The 26,756-nt window shown below is 51.7% G+C and overlaps 9 protein-coding genes across 9 annotated transcripts; 2 read left to right on the top strand and 7 right to left on the bottom strand.

Moving 5' to 3' along the window:
- Nucleotides 1-323: 323 nt before the first annotated feature.
- ALT_0388 (acyl-CoA dehydrogenase family protein) lies at nt 324-2,038 on the bottom strand (the record flags this gene model as incomplete). The annotated part of the gene is made up of 4 exons (XM_033555069.1): nt 324-660; nt 731-1,099; nt 1,156-1,381; nt 1,432-2,038. 4 exons carry the CDS (start codon nt 2,036-2,038, stop codon nt 324-326), a joined length of 1,539 nt encoding a protein of 512 aa, XP_033410960.1.
- A 472-nt stretch (nt 2,039-2,510) lies between these two features.
- On the bottom strand, nt 2,511-7,952 carry ALT_0387 (uncharacterized protein; the record flags this gene model as incomplete). The annotated part of the gene is made up of 3 exons (XM_033555070.1): nt 2,511-5,492; nt 6,091-7,662; nt 7,734-7,952. The coding sequence occupies 3 exons, from the start codon at nt 7,950-7,952 to the stop codon at nt 2,511-2,513; spliced, it is 4,773 nt and encodes a 1,590-aa protein (XP_033410961.1).
- Nucleotides 7,953-9,632: 1,680 nt separating this feature from the next.
- Nucleotides 9,633-12,974, top strand: ALT_0386 (putative extracellular protein; the record flags this gene model as incomplete). The annotated part of the gene is made up of 1 exon (XM_033555074.2): nt 9,633-12,974. One exon carries the CDS (start codon nt 9,633-9,635, stop codon nt 12,972-12,974), a length of 3,342 nt encoding a protein of 1,113 aa, XP_033410965.2.
- Nucleotides 12,975-13,450: 476 nt separating this feature from the next.
- On the bottom strand, nt 13,451-14,276 carry ALT_0385 (uncharacterized protein; the record flags this gene model as incomplete). The annotated part of the gene is made up of 2 exons (XM_033555075.2): nt 13,451-13,769; nt 13,834-14,276. The coding sequence occupies 2 exons, from the start codon at nt 14,274-14,276 to the stop codon at nt 13,451-13,453; spliced, it is 762 nt and encodes a 253-aa protein (XP_033410966.1).
- Nucleotides 14,277-15,228: 952 nt separating this feature from the next.
- Nucleotides 15,229-16,568, bottom strand: ALT_0384 (2,3-butanediol dehydrogenase; the record flags this gene model as incomplete). Its single annotated transcript, XM_089598973.1, has 5 exons — nt 15,229-15,359; nt 15,413-15,979; nt 16,036-16,284; nt 16,335-16,368; nt 16,422-16,568. The coding sequence occupies 5 exons, from the start codon at nt 16,566-16,568 to the stop codon at nt 15,229-15,231; spliced, it is 1,128 nt and encodes a 375-aa protein (XP_089456637.1).
- Nucleotides 16,569-17,427: 859 nt separating this feature from the next.
- On the bottom strand, nt 17,428-18,033 carry ALT_0383 (CENP-S family protein; the record flags this gene model as incomplete). Its single annotated transcript, XM_033555077.1, has 4 exons — nt 17,428-17,545; nt 17,667-17,700; nt 17,815-17,938; nt 18,001-18,033. 4 exons carry the CDS (start codon nt 18,031-18,033, stop codon nt 17,428-17,430), a joined length of 309 nt encoding a protein of 102 aa, XP_033410968.1.
- A 564-nt stretch (nt 18,034-18,597) lies between these two features.
- ALT_0382 (uncharacterized protein) lies at nt 18,598-19,173 on the top strand (the record flags this gene model as incomplete). Its single annotated transcript, XM_033555078.2, has 1 exon — nt 18,598-19,173. One exon carries the CDS (start codon nt 18,598-18,600, stop codon nt 19,171-19,173), a length of 576 nt encoding a protein of 191 aa, XP_033410969.1.
- Nucleotides 19,174-19,509: 336 nt separating this feature from the next.
- On the bottom strand, nt 19,510-23,206 carry ALT_0381 (DDB1/RSE1 family protein; the record flags this gene model as incomplete). The annotated part of the gene is made up of 5 exons (XM_033555079.2): nt 19,510-19,812; nt 19,880-20,326; nt 20,389-22,295; nt 22,359-23,029; nt 23,112-23,206. 5 exons carry the CDS (start codon nt 23,204-23,206, stop codon nt 19,510-19,512), a joined length of 3,423 nt encoding a protein of 1,140 aa, XP_033410970.2.
- An 834-nt stretch (nt 23,207-24,040) lies between these two features.
- cprA (NADPH--hemoprotein reductase cprA) lies at nt 24,041-26,185 on the bottom strand (the record flags this gene model as incomplete). The annotated part of the gene is made up of 2 exons (XM_033555080.2): nt 24,041-24,337; nt 24,395-26,185. The coding sequence occupies 2 exons, from the start codon at nt 26,183-26,185 to the stop codon at nt 24,041-24,043; spliced, it is 2,088 nt and encodes a 695-aa protein (XP_033410971.2).
- Between the last annotated feature and the right edge of the window lie 571 nt (nt 26,186-26,756).

Below are 26,756 nucleotides of genomic sequence, written 5' to 3'. Positions count from 1 at the left end.
GAAATTTCCAATACGAACTGAGCCACGCGTTGACTATATTGAAGGCTACTGGTCCACCGAACATTTACCATAACTTTTCAAAATGATGGTGGATCTATTTCTGGATTGCTCATCGTGTGGGACAAGACTGGGTCCTGAGTATCAGGCCAATGAGCAGGAGAAAGAAAGACAAGAAGCACTGCAGTATCTGGTTGATTGAATGTCTAGCTTGACTGGTACAGGAGCTCAGTATCTAGAAAGAGGCAACGCTATCCGAGAACAAGAACAAGATGTATAATTACACATAAAATGAACGATAGAAGGCCAGACGGTGCAGGGCACATCTACAGCACCGCCTTGGGGAATTTCTTCATGGCCTGTCTCACGCCGAGGTCAGCCAGGATCTCCTCCGTGCCACCGAGGATGGCATCAAACTTGTATGTCCGGTGGAACATCTCGATGACCTTGCCCATCCCAGTCTGGGTGATTCCACGTCCGCCGAAGATATTCGTGGCGTGGTCCGCGATCTCCTGCGCGCAGCGGGTAGAGTGAGACTTGAGGAGGCCGATAGGACCGCCGAGGTGCGCGGCTTGCTGAGCATAGGTCATGTTGCACATCTGGTAAGCGATGGATTCCAACCAGGCCTGGTTGGATTCGCAGAGAGAGATCATTCGGGCAAGTCTAGCATCAAAGGTTAGCAACGTATAACTTATGGAAGCAAGCTAGAGGCGAAGAGAGAGAGAGAGTATACTTTTGACGCATGACAGGCTGCTCGATGAGCTTCTTTCCGAAGACAATGCGCTGGTTGCACCACTTCATGCACTCTTCGGTGACGGTCATGCACATGCGAATGACGGCGCAGACCATGGTGAAGCGCTCGTGGTTGAAGTTGCTCATGATCACGATAAAACCCTTGTGTTCCTCGCCCAGCAGGTTCTCGACGGGAACCTTGACGTTCTCGAATTGAACGAATGCAGTGGCAGCCGCGGTGGAGTAAGAGGTCTTGATCTGCTTGGTCTCGACGCCTTCACCACGAGGAATCAGGAGCACAGAGAAGCCTTTTTCGGTCCGGCAGCCGGTGACGAAGTAGTCAGCAAACATGCCGTTGGTGATCCATTTCCTAAACATCGTTTGGTTAGCATGGAAAGTGGTGGCTTATCCGGCGGATAATCCTACTTGGTGCCATTGACAATGTAGTGCTTTCCATCAGGTGTCTTCTTCGCCGTCGTCTTGAGACCGGCCACATCACTGCCAGCAAATGCCTCGGTGATAGCCAAGCACATCTTCTTGCGTCCCGACAGAACTTCCTCAGTGACCTTCTCGCGCAGAGGAGCATTGCGCAGCCACTGCTGGACAGCCGTCAACGAAATGACCATCCCGGCCATGTTTCCATCCTGAAAGCCTACCAAACATCAGCCATCGCACCCATCCAAGAAAACAAATTGCACCAACCTCTCGCATTGCTCCGAACCATCTCCTGCGCAACGATCATATCATGCAGGTAATCAAACTCCTTCCCATCGACCACACCGCCCAACAACTTGCGTCCATGCAAATGCTTGCCAGGCCCCAACCGCATGGCCAACACATTCGCCTCGGCCATCTTATCAATCAACTCCTGGCTGATATACGTCCCATCCCTCTCCTTCTCCTGCGCCTCAGGCGTCACATACCGATCCGTGAACTCCCGCATCGCCCGCTGCAACCGCCGATGACTCTCCTTGTAGTAGGGGCTCTTGAACTCCGGCCGCAGCCAGAGCGGCTCCGCATAGGGAACGGTACTCAGACTTCCCGGCTCGGGCGAGATGACCTCGGGAGTCTCACCCTCGATAGTGCCGATGCAGAGCTGGTCGCGGTACTTGTCGATCACCTCTTGTCGGTGGAGATTGTAGAAGTCTGTTGTCGCGTCTTGGCCAGCGACCTGCGCGAGGACGACGCTGCCGCCTGGGTGGGCGTCGAGGAAGTCGGTCAGGTCATAGACGCGGTGGTCGATGATGCACCAGAGGGAGTCCTCGGTGTTGTGCTTTGCGACCTCGGCGCGAGTGAAGGTCTTGGACATGGTGAGGGAGGAGGTCTATGGATATGGAAGGTGTTCGGAGCGAGGTGTAGAAGTAAGGAGCAATCAGAGAATATCACGTCAATACTGGTCTAGAATCTGATTTTAGACTGGTTTGCCAGAAAAATATAGATAGACACTGGGGGATTGGGGAGACTGCCAATCATGCGGGGACGATTAGTTATTTTCCTGTGATAGCCGTGAGCCGAGGATGTTACCCTTTTGGGAAGTCCGGGACACGAGTCTAGCTTCTTGGCATATTGGCAAACATGAAGGGCGGAGATCGGTTGATCAAATGGTCCATTTACAAAGAATGGTCCTTTCTAACTGCTTGATGATTATTCTATCACGCTCGGGTTAAAGTACACAGTCAAAACGCTGTTCATGCCATGATCTATCATATGCTGGGTAAACATGACGTATGCTATATACATCGAGAAAATTGTACATGGTGGTCCAAGAATACAAAGAAACCTCATGTCTTCCGGTCAGAATGCGTTTTGCAATCATTCTGCATGTCTTTCATGGCCTGTTGTACCAACCACACACTGACATCCTTCATATCTTTACCCACACGCCAACTGCCTAACACAACTCCCTGCTCCGCTAGGAGCTCATTAGCCCTTTCCCAACGCCGTCGCCACAGCTCCTCTCTCTTATTAGGTAGTGGAGGTGGGGGAACAGATGACGAGTCTGATTGATTGTTCACAGGATAGGTGCTGGAGCGACTCAGCGATGGGATCGAAGCTCTCGACCGTAGTGAAGTAGCTGGCGACGCAGACCAATTGAGACGTTCAGACGCGAATTGATACGCGGCAGCAGCGGCCGAAGCTGGGTATGACTGTATTTTTTGCGATGCTGGCCGGTTAACGGGGCTATCCGAAGTCGCAGTCGAAGCCCCTGTATTTGTACGCCGCGGTGGTGGAGGCGGAGGGGCTTGCTTGGGACGCGCCGACTTTGTCGCGTCAGATGCTTGATCAGCCGCGCCATTACCGTCAGAAGCCTTGGGACGGAACGGTAACTGCTTTGTCGCCGCTGGGAGGGAGTTAGTGACCGACTGGGCTGCATTTAGGACGCCGCCAGCGTAACTTGTACTCTGCGCCGATGCTTTAGGGGAGCTCGAAGATTCCTCTTGATCTGTTGCGATTTGACGGCGAGGGGGTACTGGAGGAACAGGCTTGCGCCGGATGAGATCCTGAATTTGAGAAGAAGTTCCATTTTCTGTCGACTCCAAATTTGTTGTCACAGCTCGAAGTGAGGAGGGTTTGCTTGGCTTCATGGGGGGCGTACGGAAGCTTGCGGGCTTGGGCGTATCTGCCGATACGGTTTTCCCTTCCTGTTCGTCCCGTAGATCGATCAGGTCGCCGTTATCAATACTAACGGCATCTGTAGATGGCCCTGGGGATTCACGGGGCCGACGAGGTGGCAACGCGGGCCGCTTTGCTATCGCATCCGAGTCATCGACAAGTTGAGGAGTACTGTGACTTCGAGCAGGGACGCCTTCTAGATGATCTACAGACTTATCAAAGAAGTCCTTACGGTCTGACGTGGTGACATCACGAATGAAGATGCCCAGGATTCTGCCAGGATTCGCCAGGACAATATCAGTATAGACCTCAAGATCTGCCTCACCACTATCGCCGACCAGGATGAACTTGCGCTCAGGAAAGTCCCGCAGGATTTGTTCCAGAGAGCCTCTCTTTCTTTCTGCGGTAGGCTCAAAAATTCCCTGCAGCATGCCGCTGTACTGCTTCAGGTGGAAGGACCCTGGAGGAAGTCCAACCAGTTTGAAATAACGTTCCAACAACGGGTAGAGTTGCCATGGTGCGTTAGAGACGTAGTGAATTTCTACACCCATCTTGGCTAACTCGTTGTACCAATCAGTGACACCGTCGACAGTGAGGTCGGCCAGTTCGCGGACAAACGTGTTCCGAAATATCTCCTTCGCGCCATTTGTGATGGCAGAATGCTTCACAGTGTCGTCGATGTCGCTGATCAAGCTGACACCTGTTGGCTCGATGATTTGAATCTCTTTTGTAGCGGACAGTTCCTCTGAGGCCAACACGCGGATGTGAGTTGGTACAAACGGCAGCGTTGCACGGAGATTGAAGTGGCCCGATTCGTCTGTCATGATGTTTCTCGATTGGCTTTGCTCGTCGTCGTAGAAGAAGACAGTCACAGGCATTGCCGCCCGGGGATTTGTAAGGAAGGGGCGCAGTCTCTCCATGAGATGCGCATTCGCAACTGTCAGCTCATCTTTGCTCAACTGCGTGGGTTGCGTGGTCTTCACAGAAGAAGCACTTGAACTGCGATCATCGGAAGCACTGCCCTTCCACACAGGATCTGCGCTCTTCTCTGCGTTATTGATGATAGACTGCATCTCTTGATCCGCCATTTCCTCCTCGCTAGCCCCGTTGGTTTTCGTAGAAGTTCCAACAGCTACAGTCGCGTTGCCATCATCAGCCGATGTAGTGTCAGGAGCAGGTATGCCGCTCAACTTCCTAGCCAGCGCAATCAGCAAACGATGTTTCCGGGTCATCGGCCCGCGGTGAGGTGCGTAGACCCAGCCTCGCACATCGACAGCCACAACTGCATGCTCGTCCTCGTATCGTGTCCACTCGGACGCGGGCTCTGGATCTTCCGACACACCGCGGTACTCATCAATCGTCGAAGTCGAATCGCGCCGCTGGCGGTCTTGAACCTCTGGCCGTTTTTCCTTCACAAGTCTCCTCGCATAGCTTGGGAACAGAACCATCTCTTCATTTCCAGACCGCGTGATTTCCACATCGGAAAACGCACCCGGGGTATTGTAGTAATCCTCATTGTAATCACGCTGGTTATTCCTCTGCGCCGCCCATTGCGCCGTGTATGTCTGCCGTAGCTCATTAGCCGCCCTCAGGTATTCGTAGACCTTCTTGCGCCGCCCGCCACCCCCGGCGCCCCACGATGTAGACGCGGACGACTCGTACTGGGACATCGAGGATCTCCCAGCTGCATCCGGGGCTTGTCCTGCTGCTCGCAGACCTTTCACGCGCGGGACAAGCTGCGACCCTCCAGCAGAGCCAGCACCCAGTCGCCTGGCTGATCCCCTCCGCCCAAGAAGCAGAAGCTCAAGTATACCCTTCTTGCCCGAGATCCGTCTACGTGCCCGTCTTGCTTGCTGCTGAACGATGGCGCGATAGACCCGTGCTTGTGCTCGGTGGCGGAAAGCGGGGATCGTCTCGTGCCGGAGACCCCAAAGGCGCAGCTGAGCGCGGCGGGTGGCGTGAGGGCCGATGAGGAGACGAAAGAAACGAAGAAGCCGTCCTGGCCTGGTCTGTCGGTCTCGATTCGAGGGACGAAGGAGCGAGGGGAGAAACCGAAAGAGGGGTTGGCGCCTGGACTGGGAAGTCGGCGGGGGCGCTAGCCAACGACTGCGAGGATAGATTTTGGGAGCCAGGGTCGATATGGAAGAAATCTAGTCCGAGTTGAATTCGGGAGAAACAAGCAGAGCTTGATACTATCAACGTCAAGATCGTAGGAAAACCAGGTGATCCCAATTAATGAGCTTCGTAGGCGGCAAGGTTGCCCGAGAACTGTGCTTAGGTGTCGTCGGATCAGAGACTCTGTGGGCTGTGATTCCCGAATAAACGTGATCAAGGATCAAGTGAGCATGGCGAACAGATGCTGATCTAATGGTGACAATAACTGCGACATAATCAATGGGGATGCAGAAAATGAGACTAGATAGATAGTCTAGAAGCTGTCAAGCCTCTTGTGAGTTCAACCTGTGGAGAAGCGGAACAGGACCCGGCGGCATCATTTCATCATCGTCCGCAGATACACTACTATCTACAAGAGAGACGGAAAATGATGGAACGAAATGAAGCCCCTGAAAAATTCTACTATTAATAGATCCTTGTCAAAATATTCTTACCATTTCCCTTGGAGAGTGACTTTCACACATGCAACAATAATACATAAGAGACTGAATGTGATGTAATTACACAAGAGACTGGCCCACTAGCCATTGAGGATAATGTTCCTTCAGGAATATAAAGCGAATCTTTTCATACAGAGTCGCTCTCCTCGGCGTAACTGACCTTCTTCGCGGTCGTTGCGCGTCGGCTACGACGAGTATTGGCAGTCTCAGTACCAGAAAGCATGGGCGGTTCCGCCAGAGCTAAACCCTCGATATCAGAGACCGACGGAGTAGAGAGCGGAGTCGGTGAAGCTTTCCTTTTCCTGCTTGTCTGTTTTTTCACACTTGCAGTGCGTTTGGGTGGACGAGAAGTCTTAGGCTTGGGAGTCGCTGGCCCCTCGTATTCCTCATCAGCATCCTCGTCCTTTATTTGTGACGAGTCTTCATTTGCCTTTGCCTCCTTCTTCGATGCATTCGATTTTGCCGGACTCTGCCGTGCTTTGACACGAATGATCTTCTTCGGCCGAAGCCACTCTTCCATACCTGGTGGCCAATAGACTCTTCTTTCCGGACCTCCCATGCCTACTTCTTCCTCGGGAACAGTAGGAGCAGGAGGGACTTGAGCTTCGAGGTCAACGAACCCTCCGTTCTTCTTGGTTTTGCGAGGAGGCTTGAAAGGTCTGTTCTCATCGGTTCGCGTGTAAGGCAATACATCATTAAAAAGGTCGTGGCCAGGCAGCTTAAACCGCCTCATTAATTCAAAAACGGCTTGCTCCTTGTCCTTGGCCTCGATCATTAAATCCATGGTCGGGTCGCAAGGTGGAAGCGTGGACACTCGATCGCTGTGCTTTCGCCGCTGTCGATTCGTGATGGCGGAGGGAACAGGTTCCGAATAGTGCATTTTCTGCGTGATGTTCTTACGTGTCCAAGTTGCCTTGATCCGGTCGAAAAGATCCATGATATCCAAGGTACCCTCGCGCACTTGGCTGGAATCGAAGACGATGTTGTGGTGATGAAAATCGAGGACAAGCGGTATATTCAGCTCCTCACAAATGGGCAGTAAATCGTGCACTGACCAGCTTACGTCGTCATTCTCCAGAACGAGCCGATTCTTGATATCCTGGGAAAGACCTTTGTAATTCTCCCGGAACCGATCTAGTGTGGCCTCTTTATCGCCGAATACGCCCCCCATGTGGAGAATCATGACAGCGTCGCGATCTTGCTGCGGAGGCAATTTGAGGAGTTGCAACATCTCCGAGTGATATTCTAGATCGCGGATTGAGCTTTCAATGACTTCCAGCCTGGGCGAGCCAAGCTGAGTAAACTGGCCAGGATGTACGGACACTCGATGACCGAGTTCGGCAACCACACGGCCAACCTCAGCGAGGACCTCTGATGCAAATGAGGCAAGTCTATAGCCATACTCTTTATGGCTGGCGAAAGGGAACATCTCACTGCTCAGCCGCATAAATTTGATGCCATATTTGTCATTCCAGCGCAGGAGCTTAATCAGATCTCGCGCATTGGCCAGTCCCAGAGACTCAACATAGGCCTGTCCGCGGGCAACATCAGGCGTCCGATCCCGATCCGGGCGGTTCTTGGTCGGATGAGGCGGCTGCGAGGGATCCGCAAGTGGGTGTCGGTTTTCAAGAATGGACGCAATGCGACAGGTCCGAGAGCAGAACACTGGCGGGTTCGCGTTCCGTAGATATGTATTCAAGCAAGCCTACACACCATAAGTAACACAACTACAGAGGGGCCAGCATCTGAAAGAATGCGCGAATCAACCTGACTTACATAGCCTAATCGGCCTCTCCAGGGGAGCGGAAGGTAGCTACTATTCACAGGTGGGGGACGCGAGAGAGCATCCTGAAGCTCCTCGGCTTCAACAGGAACATCGTCATCTGATTCAGGGTCTGAAGGTACATCCTGAGATGGCGCGTCGTTTGACTTGGTTGCTTGTGGGACAATCCCTATTCGGAGGGTGTCGTCCGGCACAACAGAACTGGCTGGCATGCTAACAGATTCCGGAGACCGCGACAATCCTCTCGAGAGCAGGTATGGAGGAAAAGTTGGCGTGGTCACCAGTTTAAACGATCGACCAGCCGAGGAATGTGTCGCAATCACGCTGGAAACGCGTCCATAAGAGCGAACAGAAACTAAGGAACGTCCACGGCTCTGAGCTAAAGAATAAGAAAGACTTTGGCTCGCCACGGAAGCTGATTGACTTATCCACCGTGACGATGAGACGTGGCGAATCGAAGCTTGCGGCGGGCCAAATTCCAGGCCACCATGGGAACCTGCGGCATGCTGGAAGAGAAGAGCATGGGCTAATATTCTCTGCTGCTGCGAAACAGTAGGCCGCAGCAACATCCAGCAAATCCTGCTGTTGAACAGGTGGAGTCGCTGATGAGTTGAGTTCTAACTGTGATGACGGGTCATTTTTCTCTCTGCGATCGATGATCGATGATGTTTAATCGTTGATCGTTGGTCGATCGGGGTCTGGCGGCAGAAATGAGAGAAGAAGCCAAGGAACCGTGGAAAACAAAACAATGGGTGTACTCCGTAAATGCAAGCAGCAGCAGCAAATGAGTGGTCAGGATTATCTATCCAGAGGACGCGTCTGCTTGATACTGTACTACGTTAGGAGGCTGGAGCTGATGGTCAATTTAAGCCTTTCAGGGGCGCATGTTTGCTTCCGGGGGCACTTAAGAATAGGAGACTAGTCACTGCCAAGCTCTGTAGAGTACGGAGGAGGCAGTGCGTGCGGATCTACACCTTCCCGCAGCCATCAACCGAGACTTTCTTCTGCCTCTCCATTCCATTACAACTCTTCCCGTATCTCATGGAAACCAGTTCATATCACATCATCTAAGCCCCATTCATCCAAAATCTTCAAATCTTGTCCCGAAAAACAAGGTGGTCGGCAACGACAATGCGTCGTCATGGGAAGTCCTCACTCTCTCCATATACAACCACCAGGCGATCATCTCTGCCGGCAAAATATCGCACGCCGATTATGGGGTCCGACTTGGATACTGCCTCGTTTGGACTTGACAAGGTCCTTGTTAAGTATCCAAGGCCATAGCGACCACGATGCTTACTGGTAAACAGCCCGTTGCACCTCCAGCACTCCTTCATTCCTCAAAACAGAGTGATGAGCTGTCACTCGTGGACGCCATAGTGGATCCGACAATGGCATCCAGCGTTCATTCTTGGTGATTATAACCCGAAACCAGGTGCCATGGAGTCGTACAGAGTTACATACCAGCTCAGGTCTCGACTGACTTAAAAAGGCTGCTCAGCAACCAGCAAAACAAAATGTGAGGCTGTCTTTCCGGTTGCTAAGCAGGAGAGTCTAGTTCGTGGACTTGTTCAGTCAACGTCCTCCCTCTGATCTACTGGAAGTCCCTGTTCCATAAAAAGGAGCTGGCTTTTGCCGCCTGTTTCTTCACCTCTTTGCGAGCTTTGTTACTTACAGCTCCGTGCCTGGCAATCGTGGTTGTCTGAAGATTATTAGGTGAGTCTCGTTGTTCCTATGTCTAGCTAGTATGAGCCGATGACACTGAGAGAAACCCTTTACTTGTTCTTGTGTCTCTCGTGCAAGCCCGTGGGACACTACTAACTCTACAAATACAGAGTCGCCTTGAATTATCTTCCATTCCAAACACAGATAATCGTAGGGTTACTCTCGCAATGAGGGGTCTCTTAGTGGCTTCGGCCCTTTTGGCATCATGTGTCTCCGGACATATGCAAATGTCGAAGCCGTATCCCATTCGGAGCCCGCTGAACCCGGACGCGGATGACAAGGATTACTCCTACACGAACCCCCTGTCAACAGATGGATCTGATTACCCGTGCAAGGGATATGCCAATGATCCCTTTGAGTCTGTTGCTGACTATACGGCTGGTCAAACATACGAACTTGAACTACAGGGCAGCGCGACGCACGGCGGAGGTTCCTGCCAAATTGCTCTCTCTTATGACAAGGGCAAGACCTTCAAAGTCATCCATTCAATGCTCGGAGGGTGCCCTCTCACCTCCAAGTATGAGTTCCAAATTCCCTCGGACGCCCCGTCTGGCGAGGCCCTCCTGGCCTGGTCATGGTTCAACAAGATCGGAAACCGCGAGATGTACATGAACTGTGCTATGGTCACCGTCAAGGGTGGTTCTCAGGCCCGTCAGCACGCTCGCGACCTGTCTCCTGCCTTCTCTCGCCGGGCTGGCGGCTTTGACAGCCTTCCACCCTTGTTCGAGGCCAACATCAACGGACCCGGCAAGTGTAAGACAGTGGAAGGCCAGGAAGTTAACTTTCCTCTCCCCGGACCTTCCGTCGAGGGCTCCTTGAGTGGCAAGGGATACCAGTGCGAGAGCGATGCGCCTTTCCTGGACAGTGACTCGAGCAGCAACAGTCCCAAGGCCTCTTCGTCCGATCAAGCCGTTGCCTCCACTGCTACATCTTCAAGTGCCCAATCTCCGGCCACATCTCAATCTACGGCTACATCATCAAGTTCCCCAGCTCCGGCCACATCTTCCACTGCCCAATCTCCAGTCACATCTCAATCTACGGCTACATCATCAAGTTCCCGAGCTCCGGCCACATCTTCCACTGCCCAATCTCCAGTCACATCTCAATCTACGGCTACATCATCAAGTTCCCGAGCTCCGGCCACATCTTCCACTGCCCAATCTCCAGTCACATCTCAATCTACGGCTACATCTTCAAGTTCCCATCATGTGGTCAAACCGTCAAGTTCGCAGTCTCCCGCGACACCTTCAAGCTCCCACTCTGTGGCCACGCCCTCGGCGAGACCCACTCAACTCCACGCACCCCTTCGCGAAAGGCCCAAGCCTTCACAGTCCTCCAGTCCTGAGTTCATGTACAACGCTCAGCCCCAGTCTCAATCCACCCCAGAGTCTGGGTACATGCCTGAGAGTCAATCTAGCCCTGAGTTCGCGTACAACCCGCAGTCCTCATCCCAAGCCACACCACAGTCTGGGTATAAGCCCCAATCTGCGTCCCAGTCCACCGGAAATTCAGGGTATAAGCCTGAGACTCAATCTTCTCCGGGGGTTGGATATAACCCTCAGTCGTCATCTCAAGCCAGCCCGCAATCAGGTTATAAGCCTCAGTCCTCGTTCCAAGCAAGCCCGCAGCTAGAGTATCAGCCCGAGATTCAGTCGACCCCGGAGTTTGAGTACAGCCCTCAGCCCTCATCCCAAGCCACCCCACAGTCTGGGTATAAGCCCCAATCTGCGTCCCAGTCCACCGGAAATTCAGGGTATAAGCCTGAGACTCAATCTTCTCCGGGGGTTGGATATAACCCTCAGTCCGGATCCCAGGCTGCCCCACAGTCTGGCTACAGCCCTCAGTCGTCATCTCAAGCCAGCCCGCAATCAGGCTATAAGCCCCAGTCCTCATCTCATGCCACTTCGCAAACTGGGTATCAGCCTGAGAGTCAATCTAACCCTGAGTCTGGCTACAACCCGCAGTCTGAATCCCAATCTATCCCGCAGTCTGGATATATGCCCCAGCCTGCCTCCCAATCAACCCCAGAGTTTGGCTATAGCCCCCAATCATCCTCATCCCAATCTACCCCGCAGACTGGGTATCAGCCTGTGAGTCAATTCAACCAAGACTCTGGGGCCAAGCCTCAGTCATCCCAGTCTGCTCAATCTGCCCCAGGCTCTGGGTATAGGCCTCAGTCTGCTCAGTCCGCCGCTCAGTCTGGGTATCCACCTGAGAGTCAATTCAACCAAGACTCTGGGTACAGCCCCCAATCATCCTCATCCCAAGCCACCCCGCAGACTGGGTATCAGCCCGAAAGTCAATTCAACCAAGACTCTGGGTATAACCCTCAGTCCGCATCTCAAGCCACCACGAACTCTGGATATAAGCCTCAGTCTGTTCAATCCGCTTCGGAAGCTGGGTACAAGCCTCAGTCATCTCAGCCGGTGTCTCAAGCCAGTACAAACTCTGGGTACAACCCTCAGTCCGCATCTCAAGCTAGTACAAACTCTGGGTACAACCCTCAGTCCGCATCTCAAGCTAGTACAACCTCTGGCTACAACCCTCAGTCCGCATCTCAAGCCAGCACAAACTCTGGATATAAGCCTCAGTCTGTTCAGTCCGCCCCGGAAGCCGGGTACAAGACTCAGTCTGCGCAATCCGCTCCGGAAGCTGGGTACAAACCTCAGTCATCTCAGCCGGCGTCTCAAGCCAGTACAAACTCTGGGTACAACCCTCAGTCCGCATCTCAAGCCAGCACAAACTCTGGGTACAACCCTCAGTCCGCATCTCAAGCAGCCCCAGAGTCTGGGTACAAGCCCCAGTCTTCTCAAGCGGCCGCTGAGTCTGGATACAAGCCTCAGTCATCCCAGTCTGGTCAATCTGCCCCAGACTCTGGGTACAAGCCCCAGTCTTCTCAAGCGGCCGCTGAGTCTGGATACAAGCCTCAGTCATCCCAGTCTGGTCAATCTGCCCCAGACTCTGGGTACAAGCCCCAGTCTTCTCAAGCGGCCGCTGAGTCTGGATACAAGCCTCAGTCATCCCAGTCTGGTCAATCTGCCCCAGACTCTGGGTACAAGCCCCAGTCTTCTCAAGCGGCCGCTGAGTCTGGATACAAGCCTCAGTCATCCCAGTCTGGTCAATCTGCCCCAGACTCTGGGTACAAGCCCCAGTCTTCTCAAGCGGCCGCTGAGTCTGGATACAAGCCTCAGTCATCCCAGTCTGCCGCCCAGTCTGGGTACAAGCCTCAAACTGAGTCTCAGGCCAAGCCCGAGCTTGGGTATAAGCCTGAGCCAGAGTCTGCACCCAAAGCCAAGCCCAAGGACAACCCCGAACCTGAGCATGCCCCTAAGCCAAAGCCTTCCGAGGCTGCGTCCTCGCAAGAATTCCCGGAAACTTGCGAACACGGCGAGATCCTGTGCGGGGCCGATGGTCAGACATGGGCGAAGTGCGACTGGGGCAAACCTGTTCAGATGGGACCTGTTGCCGCCGGTACGCGCTGCAGCCACGGTGTTATCGAGCGTACGTAGGGTTGTCATCAGTCTTCCCCTTTCCTTTAATATTTGCCTTCAATTTTTCGGTGTATGCACATACCATACTTAATTCTAGTTTGTGTTCTCGTGGTTGCTATATGTGAGAGGTCGTTCCAGTTTTTGAGTGTCGGTCTTGTTATTTCTTGTGTACTTCCTGTCAAGGGCCATTAATTGATTAATTATTAATCTGCCCTGCGTTCGCTGCTCTAGGTAGATGGATGTAATATGATCCTAAAAATGTCAAATTATTATCTCAGTCGTATCAATTCCACGGGGCAACTACGATACATGTATTAGAAATGGTATCATCAACTAGCTCATTCAATCATAGACCTGATTTCCTCCGGCAGAACTGAATCCCAACTCCACTCAGCAAACGAGGCTCGGCCAAATACATTATGCACGCATATACGCGTGTTTTCGCGCATTCCAACGCAATGGAAAACCGAATCGCACGGGGAAGATGACCATGATCAATAGTTGCCGGTATAGGCCGAGCCAGTATAGCCATTAGCAGCAGCATTGTTGTTGCGCGAGAAGAAGCGACCACCGAAGACGCCGGGCTTCTCGGCGTTACCGCCCATTTCGACGTCGGCAGGGGTAGGGTGCCCAGGAAGCATGTCGTCTGCACTGGCGGTTTCCGGGGTACGCTTGTTGCGGCGCCAGAATCCACGGCGTTGGGTGCCGGTGCCGTAGGTGTACCCGTTGGCTGGGGAAGGGCCGAAACGCTTTTCGCGCTTGTGGTGGCGGGCGTAGAGGAATTGGAAGAGAATCGAGATCAAAAAGAGGAAACTGGTCGTTCACAGATTAGTAAAGAGCCTTGATGAATAGGCTAGAGAGGGATTGTTTTGCTTACATTCCGATAATTGAGACCGCAAAAGTGACCTTTTCGAGCATGCAGGCGTATCCCAGACGGACGCCAGATGCGCTGTCGACATTATCAGCGCCGGAGCCCACAGGAGTACTGACGTTCCCGGAGCAGGACTGGGTTCCGTTACGGGTCATCACGGCGATGGCGATCATCGCTCCGATGAAGCACACATCAAGCACGATAGCCAGGAAGGCGAAGAATGCAAGCCCTCCCACGCAGCAGGTGAAGAGTAATCCGAGTAGTCCGTACAAAGTTGCTGCGCCGGAAAGTCCCTCGACGGCCTTCATCCATGTTGGAATGGGCTGGTTATGTTGGCTCTGGACAGCCAGGAAGTATGAGAAAATCCCCAGGATGACTGCGGCAGCAAGGAATTGGAGCACTCGGATTGCTAAATTGAAAAAGCGAATAACGACGCCGCCGGCTCCCATATTGACGATATCTCACTCGCGACTAGGCGAGAGGTCGTGAATAAACAATCGATGGTGATTTATGAAATTCGACTGGGGTAGAGGTATATTTTTGAAGAAAGACAGCCAGTAAACGCGATTCGTGTAACTGCGAATCTCACGGAAATGCGCTGCAGGCAATGGGATCCTTCAGGGAGAATAAAAGAGTGCAGAGATTGAAAAGATGCAGCCGTCGAAGGCAGCAAGATTGCACTTGTAATAAGTCCCAGGGGACAAGGTGTCGCAGCATGAAGATCGGTGGAGGCATTTGCTGGGTGCCAAGGGGACGATGGACCCCAGAACCAGCGATGAGAGCTTCTCACAGGCCGCCATCCGTTGAGTATCCAGAAGATCGTGATGTTGATCCGCAGATGACGAGAAACGCTTGATAGTGATTGGAAGATGGGGCGGCAAAGGGAAAAGCTCTCCATCACGACCTTATTAGTATGGGAGTCTGCTGATGTCACTACTTGGACCCTTTTTTCGTCATTGGTCGTTATTGTGGAGGACTAAGCCTTCCTGGTCCACAAGAAGTCATGGTGCCCTGGTCTCATGTTCGTTTCCACTGTGGCATAGGAGAGAGGTACTGTGCCCTCCCAACGTTCCATGATTCGACTTCATCATTCCATGTTCACTCAAACTATGTCCTCATGTGAAAAAAGCTACGGAATATTTTTAGTGCATCCGGAAGAGGAAATCTCTCAGCAAAATTGATGCAATGGATTAGGTAATAAAGACTGAGCCACATCGCAAATGCCTCAGCCACAGTGCACAGCCATCCTCAGGCTCCCACCAAAATCGAGTCGAACATCATCACATCGTCATGACTCAATTATGTACAGAGAATCATGACTCAATTATGTACAGAGAACGAAGTTGGGGGAATTGTGCGGAAAATATCGACAATTGTGAATGCGAAAGGAAGGGAATACAGTCATGATGCCTGCACATCGACCAGGATCTTGCAATGCTCACCACGATCTTCAAGAAGCGTCTTGAAGCCCTTTTCGACAACCTCGTCCGTTGTTACCTTTGCTGTGATCATCCCTTCGGGTTTCAATTGACCTGAATCTTTCGTGTCAACCAACCGACTCAACTTCAGGCGGTTGTGAACTTACCGTAGTTCAGTGCTTGGATCACATTTCGAAAAGCGCTCTCATCGTACAGCGCTGCGCCGGTGTAGTTAACTTCATGGTACATCAACTCGTTTACGCGTATAGAAGGCCGTTTCTCCCAGACGGCGATGTTCACGATAGTGCCGTGGACACGGCATGCAGAGATGGCTCCATTCAAGGCGACTTCCACTCCTGCAGTGTCGAAGATGACATCCGCACCCACGCCATTTGTCAACTCCCGCACTTTCTCCGGTACATCGCATGTGCGAGGGTCGATAATTTCCGTGGCTCCATACTCGAGGGCGAACCTCTTGCGGTTGTCGAGTAGTTCGGCTACCATGATCTTCTTGGCTCCCTGAAGCTTCAGGATTTGTACAATTCCAATCCCAATTGGACCTCCTCCAACAACCATGACGTTATTCCCTCCCTTGAAGGGGGATAGGTTGACAGCATGCCATGCAACGGCCAGCGGCTCGATCAGCGCTGCTGCCTCGAGAGACACATCATCAGGAAGCGGATAAAAGTGCTCAGCGGGCGCCACGGTGTGCTTCGCCATTCCGCCGCCATATCCTACAAGTGTTCAGTTTTAGGGGCCCGATGTATACGGGATTGGACGCGCATCTTACCGGATAATCCAATAAACCCAATATTCTCGCAGCAGTACTCATAGCCCAGTTTACAGGAGCAGCAATGTCGGTCGAAGATCGTTGGACGAACCACTGCTCGCTGTCCAGGTGATAGATGCGTTACCCCTTCGCCGACTTCTTCAATGACTCCGGCGAACTCATGACCCAATGTCACAGGATAAGAAGTCCCCGTAATCTTATGTGGCTCCTTTGGGATAAGAACGGGGCCGGCTCTATACTCATGAAGATCTATGCGGATTTACATCTGCGAAGCTTGAATCAGTGCTGGCCAGACTTACCACTGCCACATATCCCCACGAAGGCCGGCCGCAACTATATTTCCAATACATCAGTGAAATCCGTTGCTGAGGTAGAATCTGATGTACCTTGACCTGGCCCTTGCCACAAGTTGGCTCGTCAATTTCCTCAATTCGGATATCGCCAGGACCGTGGAAGCGAACCGACTTCATTGTAGGCGTTGTCTTGAGCCTGGTTCGTAGCGTATTCACAGAGTCAATCGTAGTGTTCAGCATTTTGAAGGTTTGCCTGTTCTAATATGTCAATCGGCCTTCAGGAACGATCAGAGATTTTGCTGACAAAGTTGTATAGCAGTGTCGCCATTAAAGTTTTAACTGATTCTTCTAAATCAGCGGCTGGACAAAGATGACTTCTACGAGTACATATATAGTCAAGACTGTTATTGAAGCAAGGACAATGCTCAAAGAACGTTGCAATGACGTTAGATTATATCAGATATCCTGAGCATGATCTGGTAAAACCTCAAGAAGCTCATGAGTCAAAGTATATACGTTGGATGGCGCGTTTCATTGGTAGTCACCCTGTATCGCCGATTGATCATAGTTACACCATTAATGATATGAATCATCAGGTGCACTCATGGCTTCGAGATCTCATTTGTGGCCATCAGCTCGTGGGGAAAGCAGACGCAGCCGATTCGCTAATAAACTTCTTCCGATGTTTACCATGAGCCGTTCTGAGGGAACGCAGGCAAAAACTCCGGTATCAAGGTGGTCGAGCTCAAGTTCCCCGCAACGAAGCAGACGCCGCAATGGCAGCTGTGGCGTCTATCAAATCGGATTCCAGTGGCCTTGCAAGCGACGGTATCTTATGCGGGCATAAATGTGGGGAAGTGGCGTCATAATGAAACTGGGGAGATATCTTGGCGGGCTCCCACTATGACAGGCGCAGATACATCGGCTACATGAGTGATTCGCCATAGGTTACTCGAAAACAGTTCAAAAGAACCTACCCTTTTCCGATTGGGACTGGTTAGGGTTTGATTGGCGTATTCGATCCATCAATAGAAATCGAGCCGATCCACCGTGTGAGTGCACAAGTTGTGCCTTAGCAGGCACTGTTACACGACTCGGATCAGGATTCCTCTTCTCGCTGTTGATCGATGAAAGCTCGAAGAATCGATTCTAGCCCTTCGTTGCGGCGCGCAAGCAACATCACATCAGAGACGTTGATCGTAGAGCGGCCGGCATGCCTGCATCGGTGCCACCTGGTTAGCCGGCGTTCAGGAAAATTTGTAGTCCAAACATCCATGCATGAGGCAAATTCGCAGCACAATTATACCCATTCAATAAGACCAGACAGGAATAACTCACTTGGCAAAGAACTCCAGATCTTGGCTAACAGTTTCTGTAAATTAACGGCATCAGCTCGAATCCTCCATGATTCATGTATAACAAACACGGTGTCTTCCGCCTGTAGCGAGTTGGGGTGCAGACAAGCAGGTTGACATGATACACATACCAATTTGAGCCCAGACCATTTCTGTCAGAGCTCCGATGAACTGGGGAGTAGCGTTGACACCGAGCTTGATGGTTTCCTCATCAACAATCTTGCCAATGGAAAGCCAAAGAGCTGATTTCAAACGCTAGGTCATTAGAATTAGCAACTGCAGCGTACCCCGAAGAGCGCGATCTAGATATTACATACCTCTTCAAGGCTGACTTCCTCATTCGGATCCATAATTCCGTGTCCAGAACGTAAAGCCGCTATACAAATGTTTGTACCGATAAGAACGACACTTTTCGCTGAACTGGTTCTCTAATCTCGCCAAAGTGTCAACATATACTACATTAAAGGTAGACGCGTCCTGGAGCTTCAGACGCCCATGCGCGTGTTTGGCTGCTGTCACGTGCCTGCCAAGGTAGATCCCGCTAATTCGCAACAGAATATTACCTTTTACGGAATTCTCATGGTCGAAGAGTTATCCGAGACCGCAGGTACTCTTTTGCAAGATATAGGCTCAATCGCAAGACCTTTCTATTGCGCGTCCTTCTGTGACAAGCTTAGCAGGCCCTGGAGTTCGTGTCTTGCTTTGGGGACATTAAATCCCGCAGCGAAAGCGGTTCTTATCTCTTCTACTCCGTACCACCTTCTCCTCCGACCCGCTTCTTCGCGGGTGGCATTGCGATACTTTTTTCCCCTTCCTCCATTGTGTCCACTTCTCCTCAAGTTTCATCATCTACGAGACCTCACTCCAAATCTCACAAGAGAGAGAGAAGACTGTTGATCACATCACCTTCCACCATGGCGACCTCCGAATCCTCCTCCGTCGTATCCGACGCCCTAAACGACTTCTTCGGTCAACTCTACACCTTCGTCGAAACAATCTTCAAACGCTTCTTCAAGAATCTCTATAAATCTTTCGTCGAAATGAGCGCCAAGCGCTGGACGAAAATCATCGTCTCCGTCGTCGTTTACATCCTCCTCCGTCCTTACATCGAAGCCTGGTTCCGCAAAATGGCCGAAAAAGACCGCAAGAAGCAATTGGAGAAGGAAAAGGCAGAGCGAGAAGCCAAGAGAAAGAACAAGGCCAAGATGTCCGCTAATGCACTGCGTGGTGGCGCCACCGGTGGCGGCAAAGTGCTAGGCGAGGTTGAGAATACGGACGATGAGATCGAGAGCGACGAGGACTTTGCTACCGCCAGTGGTGTGCCGGAGTGGGGGAAGAACGCAAGGAAGCGCCAGAAGAAGTATATGAAGGAACTGCAACGGGAAGCGGAGCAGCGGACGGAGAAGTTGTCGGAGGAGCAGCTCATGGAATTGCTTGATTGGAGTGAATCGGAGGATGAGAAGAAGCAGGAGGAGAAAAAAGAGGATTGAGAGGTAACCCTCATTTTTCGGTGCCGTTCGTCGACTTCAGAGCTGGTCACGTTGCTCTTGGCCTTATTACTCCTGGCCCTCTTAATATCTGCTTTCCTTCACCCGCTGTATAATTGATATACCTTCATGTTCTGTTATTGAGGCTCTGTTCACGTACCAGCGACGACACGGACAGGCACGGCTCATGTTTTTATAGGTGCCCATAGATTATGTACTCGAACTATATACTCAAAAATTCAATGTCACTATTCTATCATCAAGCCATGCAATTGTTCAATCGTATCATGGGGAAAACATTCTAAGATGGACCCGTAGAAATGTACCAACAAGAGTTATCTAATGCAGTCTTCTGAGTGCTTCTATCAAGCCTTTTACCTCGTCTACACTCATTTTGCCCACTGTACTGACGATTTCTTCCTGCACACTCGGCTCACAAGTGAGGAATCGCTCAATGAGCTCTCCATCCACAAAGCGATACGGTTCTTTAGCCTCACGCACCATACTGCGGAAGCCCCGGAACTCATTGAATGGCATATTTCCCACCAATTCGACTGTTCCTGCAATTGTCGCTTGCAGACGCATCAAGAAGTCTTGGTGATCAGGGTTGATGATAGCAAATAGGTAAATAGAACCTTCCACCTGTGGTTGAGAGTGATTCGGTCAGTCGTCTCGCAGAATTCGTGAGAAAGGCAAGGGAGAAACTCACAGTGCCTAAGAATGCTCGTGGAGTAACAGCCACACTGGCCAATTGTTGGATGTTGACCGGTCTGATGCGGTTGACCATCTCGCCCAGCGAAATCTCACCTGTCACTTCCAAGCGACGCTTATCATCCTCCTCAACACCAGTGGTGTTACGATGAAGGACAATCAAATTACCTTCAGCGTCACTCTCGAGGAAAGTGTCAGGAGCGATGTTGGCAACACCGGTGGCCCATACAGTCTGGAAATGGCGCGCAACTTCTGTCATTGTATCTGGCGTGCCGTTCTCGCCCTCCTTATACTCCACGAGGCACATGCTCTTCATTAGATCAGAGACGGCGATTAAATTGCCCGTCACCGCTACGTCCACCGGTGCAGTCGAGGTCCTATAACTGGCCAGCTTCTCGAGTCTCATGGCGCCGAAATTGTTGTTGATGACTCTATACACAACGACCTTGGTGGAATGTTAGCAGGGCAGTCTAGAAAGAGGTGAACCACGACAGAATGTATGCTTACTGTCTTGACAAGTGCAGCCACTATTTTGTCCCCTAGCATGGCCAATGCTCGGCATGCTCCTTTGACGGGTAGCTCAGCAACCTGAGTCAGTTTCCGGCCATTGTCAACCTCAAAGATTAGGATGCGGCCACGGATTGACTCGTCCCCTTCATCGTCCAAGTACGCTGTCCCAACGATAAATCGATCCTTGACCTCATCTCTGTCATTTGCACCTTTGCCCACCGGGAACTCCGCACGGATGACGCTTTCCACTAACTCCTCTGGCCGCAGCTCGAAAGCGTCAAGGCGCCGGAACAATATCTCGTCAGCAAGCACGAATCTGCTTTTGACGATCTCTGCTCCGTCGACAAGCTTTCGTTCGATGGTACCAATACCGAAAGCTTTCTCAGAAGGCGAGTACGCCACTCTTCGGACCGTTGCCCCGATCGGGAGTGTTTGGATTTGTGTTGTTCTTTCCTTGTCCACGAGAGCGATTTTCAAATCATGAGATGTCGCAACTGCTATCGACTCTGGGTAGGCCTCCGAGTTGAAATGGCATATCCGGGAGGCACCTTCGGAGTTTACTGCAGAGTATATAATCCGCCCTTCTGATCCATATATCATGCTAGGGTTCTCGCATGTAGCAAAGACGTTGAACAAGCCATTGCCTCTTGGTAATTTCTTGAAAGTAGGTTGCTCAGAACCCAATATTAGCTTGGTCATGCCAGTCAATGAGAAGTCATTCGTGTTAAACGAGTAAGTGATCACACTGCCATCCGCCATGGAAACGAAGAGAGTAGGCGGGCTGTCCGTGAGCACGTTCGCCACGAGAACCGAACGAGGAAAAGCTTCACCCGCCAGGCCCACTGACGTCGTATGAAGCTCAGACAGATCCTGAAGCTTTAGTACCGAGACTTTTGCCAGCTGAGGAAATCCGGCAATACAGACCCCGGTCGGCGATGAGGGTACCGTGACACCAGAAATCTGACTATCTGCCCCAAAGTCCTTCTGTGTCACGATCTGGACTTCGTTGGTAATATCCAAGACTGTCACAAGCTCGCCGCCTGCAACAAGAACAATTGAGTCATCGTTGGCAGAGGCGGCAGTTATAATGAGCTGATTCGGTGGAGTCCATTCGTAAGTTACCATTCCACCCTCTACCTCTGCGATGAGCACCCTCTGCTCAGTGACCTGCAATATTCGCCCACCGGGTAGATTGGCCGCCAGAAGTGTGCTCTCCGAAAGGCTCAGCCCAAGAAACTGGTCCATCTCTTCGACCTCGCCGTCGGAACTGAAACGGAATACTCTGGTCTCGTCGACGAATGTGACCAAAAGTGTGTCCAAGAAATCGCCGGGGCTTCTTACCCGTAAGCCCCACAGGTCCGTGATATGCTCCATATCACCTAGGACACCCAGCTCTTCCATTCCAACTCCGCTGCGGACGCTCCTGAGCGTTCCGTCGTCAAAGGCGCCGGAGCCAGTGACAATCCTTGCTTGGCCAGACGAGAATTCGTGGGTCTGACTTTCACTCGAGCGATTGCCGAGATCCATTATCGTAAAGTCCAATATCGGCGCTATGTTTGACAGGGTTTGTACCACTTCCAACGGTCCATTGCTGATGCGCAGTACTTGAGAGTCTCCCTGATGCGAACCCAGGAACAGGACACCACCGCCAAGGTATACTAAGACGGATGCACGAGATGTATTGCCCAGATGGTCTAGCTTCCAGCTCTCGACTTGGCTGTCAGAGTCCAAGACCAACATTAAAAAGTAGAGCCTCCCATAATCGTCAGCCAGTAGCCACCGCTGGCTATCCACCTGTTCCCAGGCCACGAAAATGGTCGCCTCATCCAAGGGACGGGATATAATTTCGTTATTATCTGCGTCGACGTACTTGATCGACATTTCCCCGAGGATGAGAAGCCCGCCTGTCTATGTTAGCATGGAGAACGACCCCATCCGCGAGCAACAAAGAGTTTATGGGAAGTTACCTAACGGAGCAGGCACTGGGATCAGGTGGGAAGACCCGAGTTCCAGGTCTTGTGTAAAGTCCGCCGGTTCCCCGAATGTAGCATCGGCAGTGCTGTTGCTTCCGGTCGCCGCATGATATTGTAATTCCCTCACCCTCAGTCTGACTTTCTTCTGATTATCTTCGTACAGTAGAGCCAGGCGCGGAAGCCCTTCTTGCACATGTAAGAACGCCGAGGAGCGGACGAACAGCTCCTCGATTCTTGCTGTTGTCGGCTCTCCCAACTCCCCCACCCGCGGAGCATCCGGGCCTGAGGGCAAGGCCACAGCCCTCCCTCTTTTCTTGCTTGGTAGTTGAATAATCGGTATGACTGCAATAACACCTTCGTATATTTCCAAGGTCATGAACCGTCCGCTTGGGTCGATCAAACATCGGTTTCCCGTTTGCGACTCCCGCGATGATGGATCCGACATGTCGACATAGTCGCGTTCCGTGCGGACTCGCTTTTCTGAGCTGTCCCAAGACAGTGTGAAGTAGGTGTATCGATCGGTGCCGACGAATAGATGGTCCGTAGGGGAATTAGCCGGAGCGGGAAGGCGAGCCAGCATGGTCACCCTCGCATAGATGGCGCACGAGGCCACAAGGTCCAATCCATCTGGCGTGGGAGAGTAGAATTCGAGCCGATTAGACTTCCTGTAATCAGCAAATAGAAGACTGTCAGCCGATATCCATCTGATAGCCCGAGATCAGTCACCGATACTAGAGGGTCACCAACGCGACGACCAGACAGTCCTCCTCCGGATTCATGAAATTCAGCTTGAGAGCATGACGAATGCTGCTCGCCCTATGAATCGGCACGACGTATGCCATTGCACCGACTCGTAGTCTCCACGACTATCAATAGCAGTTCCGGGATTGGGCTTTCCGTGATGCTTGCCAATAACTGCGGGGATGGTAGGAAGGAATGCGGCCGGCGACAAGATTTAGATCAGCCTTAGATCAAGTGCAAAAAATATAGCAATAATCTGCATCGCTCCTTTTCAGGTTAATGATACTGATGCTCAAATGCTGGCTCGAATGGGGATGCAGGAAGATGGAAAAGCTCACTTGAGCTACTACTTTAGTTGCCAGGGTCATATCGGGCCCGAACGTCGACTTATGGAATGACGATTGCTTGCGGGTTCCATTAATTCCTGATTTTTATCTCCGACTCTATGGCCGACCCGCACTAAGGTACATAAGCTTGGATGTTCACTTCAACAGCCACAGAAAGAAAGAACGTCCCCTGTGATCTAAGATCTACCTTCAAATCTCTAGAAGCGATTGCAAACACGCGAGCTGACGGAGTAATGCCATTTATGTGCCATTTCATTGTTTCAATATTGACTCGAGAATATCCTGGAATTCATTCATTCATCCCTTTGTCACCTCTTCTGATGTCTGCATCCTCTATCCTTACCAATCAATGATAGCTGCTGAAGCCGATGGTCGTAGCCATCTATCATAGAGCCGACCCTAGGCAAGCACAAAACAGAGCAACATGCATCCATTAAAACACGCCTAAAAACGAGGAATAAGAATCAAACCAGGCGGTGTATATATGCAGATATCATCTAGGCGTCAGAAAAAAAGAGAAAAGGAGAAGAGGGAAATGTCATGACAAGAAGCATTAGTAAAGGTAGACGAAACTGTCGAACAAGCCAATCACGACCAGACATCCTCCTGGTAGCTACCACTGCTCCGCATGTGCTTCACCATTTCCTCGCCCTTCTCAGCGGGCAAGCCACGAGACCTGGCAATGATTTGACCAAGGACAAGATTGACTTCCCGAGCCATGTTGGCTGCATCTCCACAGACGTAAAAGATGGCCTTCTGCTTCAGGAGATCGCTAACAAGGTCGGCGTGCTCTTGCAGTCGGTGCTGGACGTACACTTTCTTCGCGGTCTCGCGAGAGAAGGCAGTGATGATCTTGAGCTTGTCTCCAAGTTTCTCTTGGTAGACCTATTAAGAGTTAGACAAGCGGCTCCAAATGTGCTCACATGAAGACTGCAAACATACCTTCCACTCATCCTTGTACAAGAAGTCCTCATTGCTGTTACGGCAACCAAAGAACAGAATCGTAGGTCCAACGTCCTTGCCACTTTCAGCCAGAGCAGCTCGTTCCTGGATGAAGCCACGGAAAGGAGCAACGCCAGTACCGGGTCCGACCATGATGACGGGTTTGGAGGGATCAGAAGGCAACTTGAAATTGGAGTGACGAACATGGACCGGGACGTGAATTCCATCATACTTGTTGCGGGGGCCAGTAATAGCATATGTCAAACCATGGGGGTCGGGCGAGGGATCACCGTTCTGCTTCTGCTTGAGGGCGAGTAGGTAATTCGTGGTCACGCCCTTGACGATATGGGACGCACCAGGCAAGCGGACAGATTCGACGACAGCTGTGATACTAATCTTATCCTTTTGAACAAGGGAGGAAGACGAGATGGAATAGTAACGAGGCTGAAGCCTGTTGAGGCCTTCGATAAGCAGCGAAAACGGGACAGCAGAGAACGGCTTCGAGGTGATATTCTGAAGAGCCTGAGCGATGTTGACGCATTGGTTGCTGATCTTCTCGTGGAAGTAATCCTTATCATTACCAAGGCGCACGATCTCGGCTTTGCTTTCTTCGTCGGGGGCGAATGGCGCCAAAGAGGACACGAACTGACGCGAGACAGGGGCACAGATTTCAATGTAGAAGCGGACGGCCGCGTCGTATGTGGTTGGCGTCGGAATGGGAACCTTGGCAGTGACATCGAGACCTTTGACGTTAATAACGGTATGGCGCTTCTTTTCAATGCCAAAGACCTCGAGGAAACGATCGACTTCAACACCCGCGTTGGTAGGCCAGATAGCGATGTGGTCACCGGTCTGGTAAGTGAGGTTACTGCCAGCAATGCCGATTTCCATGTGAAGACAATTACGATCCTTGGCGGTAAACAATTCACGGGACTCGACGATGGGAGCGATGTAAGGATTGTGCGCGGAGTAGGGACCCTTGGGGCTGCCGCTGAGATGACCCTGAGTCGGCTCGCCAAGGTAGACGCTATCGTCCTCGGGGCTCAAAGATTCATCTTCAATCACAGAGAAAACAGGTTCATAGACAGCCTCGCGCTCTTGCAGGTTCATAGATTCCGACAGCGCGGCCCACATGGGCTCCTTCCAGGCCAAGAAGTCCTCCTCCATTGTACCAGCGCCGTCATCACCCTCACCAGCGGCTCCGATGCGTTGCGCGCCAAGCTTTGTAAGAGCAGCATCGACGTGCCGAACCATAGCATTATAGTGCTCGTAGGTGTTGTTACCGAGACCGAAAGTGACATACTTGAGGGAGGAGAGTGGCTTTTCCTCAGCGGAGGCACCGCTCTCGAAAGCGACGTCCTCACCGGTGATGAACTGGTAAAACTCGACGGCGTTGTCGGTGGGCTCGCCCTCACCGTAGGTAGCTAGAACAAAGAAAGCGATCTTATCCTCGGGGAACTTGTCAAGATTTTCATAGTCGTAATCTTCGAGATCAGCGACCATGGTCTTCAAGCCGAATCGCTGGGAACCTTCCTTTGCCAGTCGGGATGCGTAATCCTCGGCAGTTCCAGTCTGAGAACCGTAGAAAATCACACAGTTCTTCCCGGTTTCCTCCATCTTTTGGATGATGTCCCGGGTTTTACCTGCTTTGGCGGCGCCATTCATAGAGGAATTCGCGGTGGCATAGGGGTCTTTAGGAACGGCCCAGTAGGAGCCCTTGGTGAAGTAGGCAATGCTACCCACCAAGAGCACTACCAGGACAACAATATCGAGCGTGTCGAGTTGCGCCATGTTGAATTATTGTTGTTCAAGTAAGCAGATCTGTCCCTAGAGGAGGGACAGAGCAGAAAAGAAGAGAAGGGAAAGTGATGAAAGGCCAGCACCCCCTCGATCTCCGAGACCTTCCCAGCCAAAGAAAAGTAACCAAAGTAGAAAATTTAAGAATGAGGAATGAAGAATCATGCGACTGTGGCGATCCTCATAAACGTGGAGAAAACGAGATTGACAGTCCAAATAGAGATCCAGAGAGAAGGATGGTGAGATTATGAGTAAGAGTAGCGCCCTTGTCCTCAGCTAATCGGACCACATAACTCGGAGCGGAACAAGCGTGGATGGTGTCGATTCTTCCCGCCCCTTAACAATTCGAGTAAGCGTGGCCTCTCGGATGATACTCACCGGACCTCCGGGGACAGTTCTGGTGATAGTGGCGGGTGATCCTAAGGTAAAATAGTGCAGTGAAGATATGCTCGCACGTGATGGGCAGCACAGAAGGGGGAAAAGTTAAAAGGATACTGGCTCAGCGAGGATGCGAAAGAATAATTAGAACCAGAATTCCTTCGTCTTCCGTCAGGATTCTCCTTGC

Source organism: Aspergillus lentulus (assembly GCF_001445615.1).
Source record: "Aspergillus lentulus DNA, contig: Alt01, strain: IFM 54703, whole genome shotgun sequence".
Classification (NCBI taxonomy): domain Eukaryota; kingdom Fungi; phylum Ascomycota; class Eurotiomycetes; order Eurotiales; family Aspergillaceae; genus Aspergillus; species Aspergillus lentulus.
Note: the sequence above shows the minus strand (reverse complement) of the source record. Positions and strands in the feature narration are given on the sequence as shown.